This window comes from Calypte anna, chromosome 1 (genome assembly GCF_003957555.1).
Source record: "Calypte anna isolate BGI_N300 chromosome 1, bCalAnn1_v1.p, whole genome shotgun sequence".
Taxonomy (NCBI): Eukaryota; Metazoa; Chordata; class Aves; order Apodiformes; family Trochilidae; genus Calypte; species Calypte anna.
The window spans coordinates 12,745,082-12,764,110 of NC_044244.1; the positions used below are offsets into that span (position 1 = coordinate 12,745,082).

The window sequence follows — 19,029 nt, forward strand, 5'->3', positions numbered from 1 at the left end:
GGTTGGGCAGACTCACAAAGTCTCATAGTTGCATAGCTCATTTTCATTCATCCATTACAGTTAAGTGAGCTGATGCTACAAGGCAGTGTTCCCTGAAATAGTAAACAGTACTGTTTTACACCTTGAAAAGCTCTATATCATTATGTCTGCTGGCACACAGTATTTTTGTATGCTGTGTCTCTGCTATCATCTGATCTGCTCTGTACCACAAACTTAAAGTTCCTGAGTGACTGCAGCATTTAATTTCTGAGAACTGGAAAACTCTGCAGCTACAAGAGACCCCAACAATTTAGATAAGTCCATTTCCTTACACTGAAATAGAATCAAGTTTATATTGGCTCACATCTTGCTCTGTTTTCTAATGCATCCCAAATTTCATGCAAGAGTATCCTTAATGAATTCAAATGGCTAATGGTACTGCAACAGCAACAAAGGAGCTTTAAATATAGCAAAGGTTGCATTCATTCTACTGTGCAACATATTTCTAAAATATTATAACCAATCAGAATTCAGATAAATAGGAAATCATCTGTGGTTACTCTATGTTAGCATTAGGAACAGCATATCTTGGGGGACCAACAGAACACTAATTGTCATTAAGATAAAAACTGGTCATCTGTTCTGCTCTTACGAACCACCCTTGTGCTGGGAGAACTTTTGGGATGGGAAATGGAAATAAAAACATACCACAGAGCAGCTGGATGGGAATAGGAGCTAAACACTTACCCACAGAGATGCAGTTTTCCAAAGTGAATAACCTCCCTTCTCCAGCCCTGGGTAGTGCCTGCATAGTAAGTGCTACTTGGGTGATGCTCAGTGGAGCACAAGGAGCTGAGGTGGCTGCTGCTGCTGTAGCACAAGGGGAGCAGCAGGTGCCAGGTCGCCCCCAGATCTCGTGAGAACTCCAGCTTTACTGGGTCAGCAGAGGAGCTGTCAGTGGTGCAGCCAATATTGATCTGTGGGTCAAGACATGAAATGCAGAAGCTGATATAGGACAGGATGTAGGACTCCAAATCATTCTTTATCATAGTTAAGCTCCCCCATTTGATGTGGTATTTGTTTGGTGCAGGAAAACAGTGATTTGAGAGCTCATCTAACAAATGGGATGCTGCACTCAGAACATGCACATGAACTTTTGCATATTGCTTACCTGTCCATGGGCATATCACACTCTGGCTGATCACAGCATCACTGTGATATGAAATCCCCAACTACTTCAACTAACAGAAAGCCATAAAGTTAAGTAGACAAAACCACAAAAGAAAGCTACTAGCATTGCTGGAGCAAATGCATGAAGTCTACCAACCTCTTGCAGGTTCTGGAGTAATCATAGCACCAAAATATGTGTATTTTTGAAAACAGAAACATTAAAACAAAATGTGCAAACAAACATGTTGTTAAATAATGTGCAAACAAACATGCTGCAAAAAAAAGCTTAACAGCTTATGTGTTCTGTATCACTTCAATATGTTCTTCAGCTTTCATACTTTCTATCCATTTGCTCACACACAGCGGCAAAGCCCTAGGACACATCATTAAAAGATTATAACAACTGGATTGGATTTAGATTCAATGCCAAACCAAACCAGAGTTTGGCAATGCCAGACTTCTCTGAGTGTTCTTACAAGATTTCTGATGTAGAGCTTGGCAGAAAAGGCAGAAAAGTTACATGTTTAACAAGTCTATTTCTGAAAAAAATATAACATTTTGTTTTGTACAGAATCTGAGATGTCTTCAGACATATTTTCTGCATGCATTCAGTGCAAATTGCTCTGCTTTTCTTTCACACTGATAAGATGTTCTTTTAATTTCAAAGAGCTTATACAAATGAAGAAAAATTAGTTTCCTTACAGGATGACTCTGTCATGTAAAAGATTTACAACACTTACCATGCAATAAATAAAAACCCATTGTCAGTGAAATACAGACCTGGTACTAAAGCTCTGAAATATTCTGGGTTTTTTACATATCTTCGTAGTGGCAAAGTGTCCTTCTAATATGCTGCTCTGTAATGAAAACCTATTTATTTCTAAAACCCAGAAATACTTAAAATGTTGAAAATGTATCCAACACTGAATTTCCTTCATCATTGTTTAGTGCACATAAGTCCCATGAATGAACATTTGACTAGCAGGGTTGTCTACTCATCTGGAAGCTTAGAGAGATGCTTGACCCAATACAGGTTTTGACTCTTGAGACACAGAGAGAAACTCTACTGCATTATGCATAGCTTCTTCATTTACACTAATGTCCTCAAAAACATGAGCTGAAAACAATGTTTTTACCATTAAGCAAGAAGATCTTATGACGTTACTGCTCTAAAGCCTTATGAAAATCTTAAAGTGGCCTCAAACATTTTTGATCTACAGGCTGAAATCTATATTTTAAAACAGAAAATGGTTTGCATTCAATAATTTACATATTAGTTGCATGGCAAACTGAAGTGCGCATGAGTACACAGCTAAACCTAATTTTCTTGGAAAACCCTTAGTATGATTTTAGTAATTTTTTTATAAGCCAATATCCATTGCTGTTTAATGCTGCAGAATGCTACATCTTCCTGAGAAGCAGCAACTTGTGAGAATTGTGACATGGTAATTTTCGTGAAAGATTCTGTTACAATTTCTTAATGACAATATAACAACCCCTCAACTAATACATAGTAGGCTAAATGGATACTCCCATCCATAGCTGCCCTAGCCAATGCACAGTTTAGATTTTAGGGCAAACCAGAAGCACATCTTAGCTTGGACTGTGTGTTGTCATTGAGGTTTCCGTTTCCACTGACTGTATGAGAAGCACAAAAAGATGCTCTTTAATCAGAAGCTTTAGATAACTCCCTATGATGCAAGGAATTCAGGCCATCGTGGTCAAAGAACAGCTTCTTCTAGACTGTCTATGAAAGTGGGGGCAGAAGCAAAAAGAACGAACCTTGGCTCTCTGATAAAGTACAAGACTACTGTTAAGCCAGCAGGTGGGAAAAATTAATTTCTAGTGCCATGAATGAAGTCATACTCTGCATTAGGTCAGCTCATGGAAGTGCTGCATGCTCATCCTGAGCAGGCTGTGAAGTGGCAATCTGGAACCTGATTATAATTTGCTCATCACCTTGTCTGTCATTGCTGACTCTCCAAGTTGGGCTTTAATGCTATCAGTGCAAGTATATAGGCATGGACAAAGACTTTGAGGCAGAAATTTCCCTTATCTTCTTCATGATACACCCCCATGACAGAAAGTATTATCAAAGCAGTAACAGGGGAAATTAGGCAGGCTTCTGTTTGACAGTCATAATAGCTGGGCAAATACATCAAAGATTAGAACCTGCAAGAACAGAACTCCCATCAAAACACAAAATAACTTTCTGAAGACACGCACCTCAAATTGGATTATAGTGTTTTCATTTACACTCAGGTCCCTTGTTGTAATGGAGTGTTCTCCAACTTCATTTGAAACAAACACCATGGCTGAATCTTCTTCCCTGTAAATAAAGGAAAGGACTGCTTTAGATTCAGTTCATTATACCCATTTGTTTCTAATGGATTGCTGAGAGATGCTTACGGAGCTCCTTTAGAGGAATATGGGCAATAAAGCCCAATGTTTCCACCTGGATAGAAAAACCAGTTGTCTTCTTTGGGGCCAAAGTCAAATGTATCCAAAAGGAGAACAGGATTCTTTAAGTTATTTCCATCAATAATGAAGTCATCAATAATCCATATTTCTTCTTTTTTGCCTGCAAAGAAAAAGGGAACATTCTTATTAAGACCCCATAAGCCACAAGTGTGGCTGTACTATTTTCACTTTCCATGAAAAGCATCCCCATGCTGCACTGCAGCCTGACCCTACAGAATTAACTTTAGTTCCTCCATAAATTATAGAAGTCACAGTAAACTGAAGAGTGAAAAACCTGTATTGAGCACTTATCTGGTTTAAATCACATTTACTGTTGAAACCCTAGCATCAATGTCTTATTTAATTAAGACTCATCTAAATGAACAGTTGCTGTGGAGCCCAAGTGGCCTGAAAGGGTGACCTAATTCTACACCTTTTTCCTTGCACTCAGCAGCTTGTATTCACCTGGCAAGAGGTCTACAACACAGAAGGAAATGCTGAGTGACCTTTTCTCCAATAGATTATGAATTCAAATATGGTGGAAAATTGGTGCTTTCAAACTGGGGAGAAAGGATTAGATTGTATAACTTTTGTGTTACTGTTTTCTTTTTTTTAAATCTACCTGAGAGTCTTTGTATTGATTGGAGAAAGTTAAAACACTTCTTTTAAATGAAATTCCAGCATAATGTCTGGAAGAAAAGTTTAATGTTTAAAGCAGGATCCATAAGAAGAATGAACTGAAACTGGATTAATTCAGGCATTTTCCTGCATGGGATTAATTGTTACTGTATCACCACGTATAAATGATTGCTGGAATTTCTTTAGAGTCCTTAATGTCAGCTCCTGCTAAGAGATGTGATCAGGGTAACTGAGAGCAGAGGAGAGATTTCTTCAGCTGGCACACCTCCTGTAAGCAGGAAGAATAAGCTGCATTCCTCTTGTGGTTTTCAACAGTTCTTTATAATTTAATCAAAAGATTGACTGCTCACTATGTAGTGTTTCTAAATGGGTTTTTAATGACTAGTTAATTTGAGTAAGATAGGTGCAGTTCCCATTTACACTTGGGATAATTTTATGTAATTGGAGCATTCTAATGGGGCCTCTGTAAACAAGAATCAGGCCCATTGAAAAATAATGAGAAGAACCTGAGTGAAGTTAACTTTATCAGTGTTGCTTGATCTCCCTGTCTCCAGGACCAAAGCTCATAGCCTTCTGCACAGTCAAGGGGTATTACATTAAGGTACTTTCACTTAAAAGCATATAGCAGCTTTATAAGAACAGTAAACGTAATCTCGCAATAATTTTAATCAAAGGGATTAAAAATATACGAAAACATGATTTAGGAGTCACTGCTACTGTTGAGTTAAAAAAATCTAGTCTCCCACAGATGCTGAGCTGTGCAAGGGTGGACCCGGTGTCCCACAGGTGCCTCTTCCTTACCACTGTTGTAAGGCTGCCAGAGCCTGAACCGTGTTGCATTGTTCTGGGCTGCATAGGGCAGAGGAACATTAATGAACAGGACATCTGTTGTCTGGGTGAAGTAAAACTCGTCTATCAGGTGCCAAGTGATGCCACCGTTGACAGAATATTGCAGCAGGATGGAATGAGACCTCTCAGGGGTGCCTGGAGAAGAGAGGACATGCATTTATGTTCATTATAATCCAATTATAAAAAGCACTTGCTCAAAACCACTTCTTCAAGTGTAATTACCATTAGGATACTCTCACATTCTTACAGTGTGCGCTTCCTTTAACAACAGCTTAAGCTGTTGGGATGTTATGTGAATTGTACATACACATCTTCCTGTGCTTTCCCTTGCTTGTCTGTCTGCAAAATGCCATGAATTAGGGGCTAAATTTACATTGCTGTTCATTATAGGTATCACCAGAGTTAATTACCTAGATAAGAAGCTACCTCAGTGTTGTAATTTTTTAGACTGGCTCCTTCTACCATATTTTTCAATAATTCAATATTTATTTGCTTATTTCTCCCAGATACAAGTCATTACCATCACCATGCATAGCACCCACAGATAAAGACATAAATCCTTATCCTCACAGTTTTATAGTCTATGGCTCCAGCTGCAGACACTGATATGAACATCTTTATACCCAGAAATAATGTCAGCGATTGAAAGCACTATAGCATGTTTTGACATGCCTAAAAATCAGTGGTGTAACTGAGAGTAAAATTTTCCTTTTCTGACTAACATTTCCTCCTTTTTTTTTCTTTTTACTTAAAGTTTTGAAGAGTCAATAAAAGCTCTTACAGCCCTAATATTAACATATGCTGATTAGAGCCCAACACTCTCAGTTTATTGCTCATTACCTATCACAAGCTCAATCCCCACTGTATGTTTGGCCCATGACTGACTTGCTGACCAGGAACACCAGTGTCTGAGTCAGGGCATCTCTGAGCTGAGTTCTCACCCAGACAGACTTTCACTTTCCACTTGTTTCATAGTGTGGCACAGTGATGGCACATCCTCAAAAACTCAGTCTGAGGGCAGGAACTCAGCAGAAAAGAACAGAGGGACACTTTCTTCATTCCTGCTAACTGTGAGTTACCGTGTAAGCTGCTCCCATGTTCTGTTCTTAACAAAAGTTGCTGAAGCTTAAGTGTGTGATGTGCATGATCCTGCTCTACTCCAGCACAAGTCTCTCTTCAACCACAGAGTGTGGAACAGAGCAGGAAGGAGATGTTGGCAGTCAGGAGATGATTTCAGCTTATCTGTAGCAATTAGCAGCAAACATCACACTGCTCTTAACACAACTGAGAGATGTGCTCAGCTATAATAATTAGGGACCTTGTTGGGACTATGTCCTGGGTCCAGGTCTAGTCACATAAATTTAATAAGATTTCTCCTGGTGTTTCACTACTTTACCTCTTCTGGGTCAAGTGTCAAAATCCAGCCTGGAGCCTTTGGCTATTCCTGCCTTTCAGAATGATTTTTTTACTGATTTTATAGTTTCAATTTTGGCAAGGCTCATACGTAGAAATATTTCCAGGGCATAGTTATGTAAAAGAAGCCTTCACACAGATTTTGTTTTCTGTCTTCTTCATAAAATAATTAATAGTAACAGCCAAATATATATGGTTAAATGCCTACTACAGGGAAACTTAATTCAGAAAGAGCTCCATTTTTTACTTGCTCATACAGAGATTTGGCTAGGATATTTATTTATGAAGACACAGGTGGTTCAAAACTATTTTCATGCCATTCATTGGCAAACAAGAGTATCAGCTGCAGTCCAGTTCCAGAGTGCTGTGCTTCCTGCAGAAACTACAAACACCTTCCATGAAAGAGAGAGGACTTTTTGCATGTTGGGACTTCAGCATGGAGATGCTGGTTCTACAAGCAGTGCTGGGGAAAACACCTGAGACTGTATGGAGATGATTCAGATCTGGTTAGTGGTTCTCCACTGTGTCACTCTTGGCTTGGATAAAAGTATTTTGCAAAGCTAGAGATGGCAAGACTTGGAGCAGGGTAAGACTGAACCACTGGCTTGAAAATACTTCTGCTAGAGAAACTGTTTCAAGCTTGTCACACCAAAGTGTAAATTTGACTTGCAAAGTCTGAATAATCTTACACAATTAAATAGAATTATAGAGTTTTAGTAATCTCTATGGTACATACGAGACAGTCACATGGCAAGAGCTTTTAATGCGAGGGACTGAAGTTTTTTATCCTTAACTTAAGTAAGCTATTATAGATGCCATTTTATGACCTAAAAATCCTGGTAAATTATTTTTTTCCCCAACTTATTCCAAAACCTCTATAATGTCTTGAGATATTTTGGTTCTCTTCTTCTCAAAGACTGTACTAGCTATGCTGTTTTTGACACCATCACAGTTAACTGTTTTCTTAGAAGCTACACAGACAGCCATGAAAGCTGGTAACAAGGCAGGCATGATGCAGAAACTCAAACATATTGTCTACCATAAACTGGTGACTGAAGCTAAAAAGGTAAAACCATATTCTGTTCTGTGATACTTGAGCTTGAGAAGTGACAGGAAATCAACAGTGATCTTACCTTTGGCAATGAATTTAAATGAAAACTGGATGTACACAGTATTAGTGCAATCTAGATCTCTTGAAACAAGCATTCTCAGTCCTTCCTGCAAATACAGAATATTCAGTATGAATCGCAGTTCCCACTATTGAAGATGCTCTGAAGGTTACAGGAAGACTCCTCTCTAGGAGCCCCTTCCCATGTCTACAAAATATTCTGTACAAATGCCGTCTACTGGGGCAACCTGACTTAGAGCAGCATGGAGATGTAGCAAACAGGAAACCTCAAAATGACCCCTAAGGCCCTGTCCATCTATACAGAAGATGAGCTTAATGTTTGGGCATTCTGGGTCCCAGTTCTGCAGAGATCTAGAAACCTTGGCCTCTCTGAGACTCCCTCTTCCCCTTCCTCGGGCCCCTTCTTTCAGGGGAACAATCTGCAGGAACCACTAATCCAAGTTTTAGACAATTCACATCCTGTGATTTGGATTATCTAGAGAGGTTGAATAGAGTCAAGTTTTGCAAAAAAAACCCTATTTATAAAACATCTCATTTCTACACCCAAAATTATTAAACTTTGCTTTTTTGGGGCCCCTATATTAACGGTGCCAAATGAATACTCATGTGTGAGGTTAAATTTGCCTGCTTGGGTGAACAAAAGCCTCTCTATGTATGTATTTTGTTGAAGAACTAAGTTGAGAAAATATGGTACTTCCTGGCTTTTTTTACCCCTGTAATTAACAACAAATAAAAAAAGACCTAAACCACAAACAAACAAACAAAAAAGCCCTTAAAAAGCTAGCAAACATAAAAACAATAGAATTAAGTAAAACACAGACTACCTACATAAACATTGACTAAACAAACAACAGTGCTGACTAATTTGTGTTATTCAAAAACTCAAAAGCCAATAATGAGATTTCAAGACACAAACACCACTGATTGTAATGTGTACCATATTTGCAAACCAAACACTTGGCCTCAGGAATCTCAGACTCAGAATTTCGTTCTTTTCCTTCTGTGGTTAAGGAGAAATTTATAGTACAAATGACAGGAACAGCCAATGAAGATACGAAAGCCATTTGTTCATAAAAACCAACTAACTGTGACAAGCATGGTGCATATTTAGGGCAGGAAAACACAATTAAAAACATCTAGCCTAGGAATTTCACATAAATATATGGGGGAAATGACAATAAACTTGCTTTCTGTTTTTAACTTTCCTGGGTTTTATTATTTTTTTCAATGTAAGTAGTCTCTGACCCCTTTAAAAATGAGAGCTGTTCCAGACTTGATGGTGTCTCCATTCAGGTTTCCCCTCTCAGCACCGTAGACCTCAGGCCAAAGGTCTGGATGCAAGTTACCATTGAAATCATCCTTCAGGACAGATGGCAGAGGAATGACAGGGACACAGTATGGACCACCAAAGCCTCTGTCACACCTAGCAAGAAATTGGGAGGAAAAGGTGTTATTCATTTGGGTTGGCCTAGACAAAACACAACATTCTTTCTGTGAAGCATGTTAATCAGGTTGCTACTTACACACAATGACCTGCATCACAGATGCCATGGCCTGAGCACATCCAGGGGCACCCTGTAGCCAGGACAACATTATCAATAGCCCAAGAATCAACACCAGAAGCATAGTTGTACTGAATCCATCTGAACCGTGTTCTGGGAGAGCTACAAAAAACAGAGTGAATGTATTTAAGGTTTCAAATTATCTGCTCTATCAAGTTAAATAGTAAAAAAAATCCCATAGGAGAAGAAAAGCATATTAAAAAGCATAACTCTATGTATTTGGAAAAGATTAACATTCCAGTTGAAACTGGAAGTTTCAGCTCCTCAGATTAGTTTTCAGGCAAAATTCCAGCAGACTGTAACAGAAGGTGCCTAAAGCAAAAACCTAGAAAGTCAACATTGCTGTGACTCTTGCTGGTGAGGACAGTGGTTGAGTAGAAAGTATTCTCTATATTAGCACTCCATGTATTGATTGCAGAGTTAAAATTACTTCAGTGATCTAAGAAGTGGCGAAAATTGATTTATAATGTCTTGTAAAAAAAACCCCCAACAATTAATATGTATTTTTGTAGAAGTATGTATAACAACATATGACTGCATATGTACCTGCATGAACATGCATACTCACTGCTGCAATTGCTGGCTGCTTTGCTACCCTCAGATGAGGAAAGCATTTTGGAAAAAAGAATACGTGAGGACTCTATAGCTTAGATTATCTTGGATTCATTCAGGTAGGCAATGTGCTGTGAAGCTGATCCCAGAATAATATAGAGAATTGTCCTCAGACTGACAGGATCAGGATATCATTACATTTGTCAATAATATTTTTTTGAATATTACTTTGTATCCATTTTTACCTTATTTTCTGAGAGGTGAAGTTTACAGAGGGTAGGGTGCTTTCAAGAATGGTAAGCACGCTTATAGTCATCTGTTATTTCTAAACTACAGCATGGTTTTATTAAGAGAAATAGATGCCAGCATATCTGTCACATCCATTTACAACCATGTGCAATCCCTAGGAGGAAGACAGAACTCTCCCCTCAGTCAAAAGGGAGGAGACCACAGCCAAGAACCACTTCATCTTTGTGACTTGCTGAATGCCATGACTAACACAATTAATTGTTGGATGAAACTTATATGCAATGACAGAAAATATTTTTATATGAAAAGATGAGTCAGGGCATTAGTTCTTATTGGGTAAATGTTAAGATCATAGGGAATCACTCATCCAAAGTTGTTACTTCCTTCAGTTCCTGCAGTTCACATTATATCAAATGAAATATTTTGAAGCGAACTTGAAATTCCAATGCCGTGACAACACACATTTAATAATTCAAAAGACATGCAGAAAATTCCCAAGCTGGAGGATGTTTGCTCAAATTAGATCAGCAAAATCTATGTCAAACAGTCGGAAGAACAGCACTTACTTGGTTGCAGGTGGCAGGTAAACTGTAATTCTCTTCCAGTTTTGGAATCTTTCTGAAGTGTAGATGGAGCTCTCGGTGTAGTGCTGGCAGCCAATGGTTGGAGGGACACACTCCTCTGTCACCAGGTGCCAGTCTCTACCATTGTTCAAAGAATATTGTAGGTGAATGCTATGGGAATTGCTGTATGGCTTGCTGCAGCCCATGCTCAGCTCAAACTGCAAGAAAGTGGAGGCTGACACATGAAAGTCCCAAGTCTCGGCATAACGAGGTTTTCCTAGGAAAGTAAAACAAACAAAAAAAGTGTACCTTATTCATATACTTGTAGTACTGTCATTCTAATTGTTATCTGTATTTTTACCTTCTTTTTTTTCATCCTTCTCTCTCCTGCACCTAACCTGAATTTGTGTATACCTCCCATATTGTCCATATTCTAAAAACTTCACTCATACATAATTTATAAAATAGGCGCATACAAATGTAGCCATGTCTGGTGACACATACCAATGTTTTCACTGAACATTAGAGCTGTATCCATGGACAGGCAGTCGATATCTACTTGACCTCCTTGTATTCTGTACCAGCTTGCTTGTATATCCACAGTTCCATCAAATTTATCCTGGAAGCCAGTTTGAGAGCTGTCATTCATTCCTATAAGGACATCATCCAAAGCCCACTGAGCTGAATGCTTCCCTATGAAAAGCAGAGCAGGGAGGTTAGTGGAGTCCCTGCTAATTATTTTTCATCCACACATCCTATGTTCACTCTGTGTTCATCCTATGTTCACCCTATGTTCACCCAGTGAGCAGTGGTCAGTCACACAGACTGTTAAACAAGACTAAAAGACTAAAGACTAAAAAACTGCTCAAGGATGAACCTGGACTCTAGACTGTGTTTTTTATTCTGATAAACACAGGTATTTCCCTCTTCATTTCTCAGGCTTCAGTGCCTTCATCATCATGCACTCTTCCTATGTTTGAATGAGACACTTCCTGAGCCCCTAGAGACTGGTAATTTTCATTTTATGGCTCACAACCTTTCTGCCATTCCCTGTGCTAAATCAGAAAGGCCTCTGTTAAGTTCCCGAAGTACCACTTGTATGGAAGAAGCCAGTATACAACATAAAATGCTGAAGGCTCTTGATATAGATATTTGTAGAAGTGTTCTTCACATTCTCCTTTCTGGAAACCTCTTTGCTCCTGTTGTCCAACCTACAGGCCTCTGAGTTCACCATCGTCTCCAACTAATTTCTTCATTTCAATTCACCTGACCAGCACACTGAAAATGCCATCTTACTGTACAGTCATTGCCCTCACAGGACAAGAAGGCAAGCCTTGACAGTAAATTCTGAGCTTGCAGCAGCCTGCCAGGACATTTGTCTTGACACTATAAGGACCAATAGGGCCACTCTGCACTGTGTTATGGCAGACAAAGGACAATCTATGAAGCAGCCAGTAACTGCAGTGAGGAGTGGCTGTCACCTATGGGTGCAGGTATGGAAAGTGGTATTTCAACCTCCAGTCACAAAGTCTTCTTCCGACTGGGAGCCACAAGACTGCCAACAGGTGCTCTTAGAGTGACCTTTCTCAGAAGAAGAAAATGTCATTCAAGTGCCCCCCAGAGCAAGAAGCCACCAGCAGGAGACAGGGAAGGAGCAACAGGTCTGACATCCCAACACTTCAAACTTTGCAAACTTTGTGCAAACTTTGCTCTTGCCAAGAGAGAACAATTAACTCCATCACATATACTGTAAGAAAATGTGCAAATAAAAACTGCCATGAAAATGATAAATGATATCCAAAGAGCAGCATACCATAATTACCTGAATGTAAGCTGTGTGCTGTTCCCCGCAGGGAATTGCTGTTAGAATCTACTTTGCCATATTTCTGAATATCACCTTATATTCAGGGATTCAGGAGCTGCTGCCATGCACAATGGCAAGATACATAATTAGGACACTTTTAGTAGTGGTAACGTGCCCCTGCACCAGGTGGGAGCTCTCACAGCAGCTGTAGGTATCAGTTTTAGGGTTTTACTTTGAGCTGGGAATGGGGGAAATGGCTGAGAGGGCTTTGGAAGTGCAGCAGAAAGCAAAGGAGCAGGGTGCTGTGACACCAGAAATGGCAGGGGACAGGAATCCCAGTTTGGAGTGTGGAATTATGTAAGACAGGGAGATGAGAGACACCAGGTAGGCAGATTAAAGGCCAAGTTCTGACTCCCTTGTCAAAACAGAAAAAAAAAAATGAAATAAAATGTGTTGGCCTTTTTGCATCCCAGGCCATGCTATACTCTGGTGAATCCTCTCAGCTTATTTGGGCTTTTCTGTTTAATATTATTTTCCTCTCCTCTCTTTTATCTCTCAGCATTTTTGGTTTACACTTAGCTCTTGAACAATTTTCCTCTCAAGGAAAATTGCACCATGCACCTATTCTGCATGGTGCTACAAAAGAAAATAGTGTCTGCAGTGTGACTAAGGAAAGCCCAAATGCTCTGTTACAGCACCCAATTTGTTCACCACACTGTGTCTTTGGTAAGCTGAGGTTTCTGCAGAGCATTAAAAGCACTGACACATGGGTTGTGTAAAGCTGCCTAACGAGTTTTTAGGATGTTTTGTTTACCATGTTGTGGCTGCCACCAGCGGAAAGCAGTGGCAGGGGTTTTGGCCTCCCGAGGTAAGTCTATAGAAACCACCTGGGGCTCCAGGTACGACATGAAGTCCAGCTCTCGCAGCAAATGCCAGGCGATCCCGTTGTCATTTGTGTATTGAACAACAAGCCCTGTATTTAAAGTTTAAAAAGGCAGTTAGTCAGATGGTAGAGAGCAGAAGAGGGCAACTCTTCAGCTGGTACTCAAGAGCTTCCAACCCCTCTCGAGTGCAACCAGTTTTGGCATCGCTCCTACCCTTTTGGCATCTCCTGGGTGAGGAGCATTTTCTAGACAAAGTGCTACTCCAAAGGTGATGTGGGCTCACAAGCTGCCACATGTTATCTTGTTTGTGTTCACCAAACTCAATCTTTTGCAGCATCAGCAAAACTAATGATTGTGCAACGGAAACTACAGGAATAATGTGACTTCTTAATATACTCATTATTTGTATCATATTGAGTACTGCAGTTTGTGTGGGACACTAAATTGTAATTCTGACAGCTGAGTTCCCAATATGGGTAGTTTGTGGTGCTCATCCTAATCATGCAAGCTCACAGCATCCTTAAAAGTTAGTTATTGTAATATTTAGATAATTTAAAATAGTCTTTATATTTTACACACACTATGGCAAACACTAGGACAGAGCATAATTGTAACGTCACTTATAAGCTCAATACAGGGGATAAAACAAGAAAAAAGCACTTTTCATGTATATTTCTTCTATTAAAACTCTTATACTGGCGTATGTTCAAAGTATGCTCCAAATACTGGGGCAAATGAGAGAAAAATCTAACCCTCAGTGCAAAGAGATGGCAGTTGTGCCACAGCATCAGTGTAAATGCTATACTTTAGGAAACAGTCCACTGATATTAACTTATTATACTAAAAATCAGGTTGTCTTATCTACCAGATGTCAGTGATCTGTCTTCATGCAAACAGACCACTTTACATAGAGATCCTGCTCACAAAACTGGAGACTTCCCAGACACAAACATGAGCCTCCCACCCCAGTCACTCTAAGCATGTGGGTAAAATAAGAAACAGCTGAGAGAGATTAAGTTATTTGGACTAAATACGTGATCAGCTGCAGCATTTTAATTTTGTGTTTCAGGTAAATGATGCAAGAGCTTGTGTTGGAAGGCAACGTTTGACCTGACCCACTGGTGCAGTTGAGAAACTGAACAGTTTTTCAGGCACACAACTCTACTTCAGGTCAGAAATGGAAGTTGCCAACTTTATCCCAAATTTGAATTTTATTCCATTTATTTCAGACTTGAAGAAAGCCCTCTATACCTGTAAATTTACCTGGTTTTCAACACTATCAAGTAGTCTCATAAAAGCTACTACACATCTTCATGTAAATGTTGTCTTAAACCATCACAGCTCCAACAAATGTAGATCACCATTAGATTTGGTGGAAACAAGTATAAATACAAATGTGGAAGAAAAGTAAATAATTTTCTGCACCATTTATGAAAACTGAAGAGGTAATTGGTTTATATTAACAATAAAACAGTACCTGTTTTATTTTTTTAAAGCCAGTAAAAAGGAAAAACACTTTAGAAGACCCAAAATACAAAAAGCTTATTATAAGGAAAAGAGAATTTACCTTCATTCCTGGCTCTTGGTCTGTTACAGGAGTTACCAGTAGCTTTGCTTCCAATTTGTACATAAAATTGAACTAGCCTGTTAAAAAATCAGGGTAGAAGTGTAATTATTTTCTGATAGCACAAGATCAGTCAGGATTATTCTTTTAACTAATGTGTCATTTTCATTTAGGTCATTATTCCAGGTTTATTGATCAGGTAATGTTCCCAGTGAAATCAAGCACTGGCATAGTAAGCAGTGGAGAACCCTGGACAGAAGTTAGTGTAGTGCCTTATTGATCTTGTGCCTGATACATGTATTGTTGGACCATGTAGCAGTTCCTTTGTTCACAAAAAGTTGAAAAAACTTCAAAACAGGTAAAGGTACTACTTACATCAGATCTTACCTTTGCCTGTGTAACTGAAAATTGCTATGAGCTTTAATATACAATATTAGAGTTTAGTAAAATTATTATATCCTCACTAAAACACCAATCCCTTTCTTCTCCTTAAATTCTTGTTGTAAACAATTTTCAGTGAGAAGAGTTCATGGGACATTTTGTGAAATAGACCCTTTGATTTTGAACCTGTACATTTTTGTTTCACTGAACCTCCCCTTGTTCTCATGTCATGAGACAGGGAAAAAAGTGTTCCCGATCTGCTTTTCTTGCAAGCTTTCCTGAAGTTGGTGCTTTTATCACTTCCCTACCTTCTCCTCCTCCTTTCCATGGTAAACCATGGCAGCCTCTCCATGTGTGTATGTACATGAAAGTTTTCCCATGTGCTTGATTTTTCCCATAACCATACTCTGCAACTCTTCTGCAACATTCCTTAGTGACAGCATCACTGATTATACTGACAGAACTTGAGGTATGCCTTGAACATCCCTATCTAGGTGTATTTGAATTAATAATTACCTATCCTTGTAATCCCAAATATTGTCAGCTGTTTTTTTTTTTTCCTAATTTATGGTGATGCCCTGGTACAGTTGCTGAACTGGTATTTTTTATTTTATTCAATTTTTTGGTAAGAGAGTAGTTTACATTTCCTTTTAGGTGTGTACTATTGTGCTATGTAACAGAAATTTGTTCTAATTAATGTCCTTCTGCTCACTCATCAATTTTTGTTGCATTTAGCTCAGTCTTACCTGGTCCTAACTAATGTAAAGAGAATTGGGATGGCTGAGAATGCAAATGGCCCCTCATCTATGTCTTCTTCACAGGCTGTCTGCATTGTGCACCTGGAACAGCCCCTGAACAGAGCAAAGAACGTTGGCTCATCTCCATGCTGACCTTTTTCATGCTTGAAGTTGGTGATGCCAATCTTCTTGTTCTCCTAGACAGTTTTTGACTTCGGATGGTGCCTGCCTGTTGTGTTATAATTATTGGAGAACTCACTGATATGATATTTTTGGGAAGCAACTCTAGGGGTGTCCTTATGGAGGACATAAAGAAAGATGACAAGCAGAGGTTTGGAGGAAAAAAGAATACAAATCTGAAGGAAACTGGGCCTCATTAATTCTTCTTGTAGTTAACTTTTTTATTTTAAATACTTATTTTCCAGGTGAACTTGTGTGAAGAAACAGGGCTTGATATGTGACTCAAATCCCCAGAAGGATAACTCTTTCCACTTCAGGGGATTTGGATCTAATTTGTTGTGACATCAGTAAAATCTCAGATAAGCCACAGAACTACAGCCAGTGCAGGTTCAACACAGGTAGGGCTCCAATTCCCTTATTCACATACACATTGTCATGATACTCTTCTGATTCTAAAACAAACCACACTCCAGTTCTGTTACTGAAATTGGTATCTCCTATGTGGAGATAGGGTATCTATACCCACAGGGACTAAGACATATTATATTAATATGTCTCATTCATAATATAACTCCACACATAGCTCAAGAATAGACAGGTTGACAGTGTTACACTATTTAGCCAGGTAGGTCCTATTTTTTGCTGCAGGGCTGTTGTCTGAGACAGTTTTCAGGAAATAAACCACCAGAGAGCAGTCTCAGAGGTGAAAAGATTTACAATTCTATGATGAAATTATGCTCACCAAATGTAAAGATTGGTACAAAGGAAAAATGAAAGACAAAATAATCCTTTCTGCAGAAGGGGGAATCAGCCCATCTGATCTGTAAGCATTTTACCCAGAGCAGCTCTCTGGGATGGCTGCACAGTCATTAGCAGAGGACTCTGTAATGCAGACGAGAGCCAAGTCAGCTAACAAGCCAGATGTCACCACTTGGAAAAAGAAAATTCCATGGTTTTTATCTAGCTGCCAAGTAGGCACTGTGTGCAAATGCTCTCTCTGAGCAGACAGTCAAGAGCATCATAAGGGATAGGCCATCAAAATGGGAGGCAATAGGTCATCAGTAACCAAAATGCATCCAGATACCACACTATCAGGCGGATGGAAATATTGTTGGTGAAATTGTGCCTTTGGTGCACTGGGCCATGCAAAAGGGAACGGATGGAGAGACTCCAGGAGTTTTTCTGAAGTACAGGGCAAAAGATGGTCCCTTACAGCTCTTCAGTGCTGTGGGACATTCTGTTAATGTCTATAAAATAAAGTGTGGTCAAGCATAAAAAGGAGTAAGGAAACAATAGGATAAACAAAGCTAAGGTCTATGATAACAGTGATGACCTGTGCTTGTTCATGATCATTCAAAGACCAAGTTTTAGTTTTAAATGTTTTTAGTATGAAACCTGAGTTTGGTGGATTCCTATTGGGCTGCTTCCCCGAGCAGCACCACACACCTTGGGATGGCAATTCTCAATCTCTGGAGTGGAACAAACCAGGAACACTGAACTCTCATGGACCTGACTCCTCTGGGAAGAGAAGGGTGAGGAGGGAAAGGGTCTTTGTACTTCTTATAAAAAAAGACAAAAATTCTTTACATTCCTTACATTAAATTTACAATTTATATACAAAAAGCTGCAGCTGAAGCAAGATGATATGGAATATGTATAGGTAGACCTGCAGGAATTTAGAATGAAAATAAAACTTAAATGTCTTGCAATATTTTTTCCATATTTCGCTCTTCCATGACTGATTTAATGAAACAAGATCTTAAAAGTGTGGTAAAACACTATTAACCTGAAAAATAAGAAGCTTAAAAATCTACTGCAGGGGTTTCAGCCTTCCTATTCACAACACTAAATCCACATATCTAATGGTATGTCTTTCGAGGCATATTTTCTTGTGGTTTATTCAGTCACCAAAACCCCTCATGCACAAATAAAAGATAACTGTGCAGGGGCTAAGATGACCCCTAATAAGATAACTGAATTCTATGCAAGGCATTGTTGTATGCAAAAAGTAACACTAAAAGTGCTTCCCTCTAATCTCCTCTTTCAAGTGACATAAATTTTAGCTCCAATAATGGAAAAAAAATTCTGGGCTGAGGAATTATTTTCTTTTTAGGGTATAGGTCTGTCACTTAACCCCTCACAGTCTCGCAAACTTAGTCTGCCTTTGCTTCTATGAAAAAAGACCAAATTAATGTTACAGATGGTCTCAAACATGTAAGTGGGATACACCTGTTATAAGTATGTTGTCTGAAGGCTGGATGTCTAAGTCTTACATGTCAAGCCTGATTACTTTATGATTTATAACACAAATTCATACTTCTAGAAGGGAAAGCACTGGCCCTAGCTAACCTCATTTTAGGATAAGTTGCATTACACTTTTGAAGTAGCTATTTCTTTCCTTTGATCATAAAAACACCTGGTTCTAACTGCTGTAATCTAAGGAGCCCATGTTCTGGACAAGCTGCATGAGATAGATTCTTTGAGCTTGAAGGAACTGAAATATTGATATTAGTCTCATTTATATTTGAGATGACTGATGCTTTTGTTCTGTTTAGCAAAAAGCCCAGGGATGTGGTTTCAAACTTCAGTTGTTTAAGGAACTTGCTTACTATGATTCTTATAAAAAAATTTACTGCCAAAACAATCAGCTGTAGTAGAAGAGCAGCTCACATGGTAAGAATGTGCTCAGAAGTGGGATCTTAGTTCTCTTCTCAGGAGTCGCTCTGGACATTTGCATTCTTGGGGCAGTTTTGAAACAGATTACCATGTTCTCATGGAAAATGGAAATAGTTATATATTTTAAAACTCACGAAAGAGCATTTCAGTATTTTAAAACTCCTTTTTGCTTTTTAAATGTTCAAAATCTCTAAAAATATAAAGCTATAAATATGAATATCTGTCATCAAAATAGTTT

General features: G+C 39.0%; 1 protein-coding gene across 1 annotated transcript in view; it reads right to left on the bottom strand.

Annotated features, from left to right (window-relative positions):
• RELN (reelin) overlaps window positions 1-19,029 on the bottom strand; it is a 270,920-nt gene that overhangs the window by 39,539 nt on the left and 212,352 nt on the right. The window contains exons 31-41 of the mRNA XM_030447325.1: window positions 14,821-14,897; window positions 13,184-13,342; window positions 11,070-11,258; window positions 10,569-10,842; window positions 9,163-9,303; window positions 8,885-9,062; window positions 7,644-7,728; window positions 5,050-5,232; window positions 3,559-3,730; window positions 3,376-3,478; window positions 727-956 (exon numbers count right to left, since the gene is read on the bottom strand). Of these exons, the coding sequence (XP_030303185.1) occupies window positions 727-956; window positions 3,376-3,478; window positions 3,559-3,730; window positions 5,050-5,232; window positions 7,644-7,728; window positions 8,885-9,062; window positions 9,163-9,303; window positions 10,569-10,842; window positions 11,070-11,258; window positions 13,184-13,342; window positions 14,821-14,897 (1,791 nt within the window). The remainder of the gene's footprint in view (window positions 1-726; window positions 957-3,375; window positions 3,479-3,558; window positions 3,731-5,049; window positions 5,233-7,643; window positions 7,729-8,884; window positions 9,063-9,162; window positions 9,304-10,568; window positions 10,843-11,069; window positions 11,259-13,183; window positions 13,343-14,820; window positions 14,898-19,029) is intronic.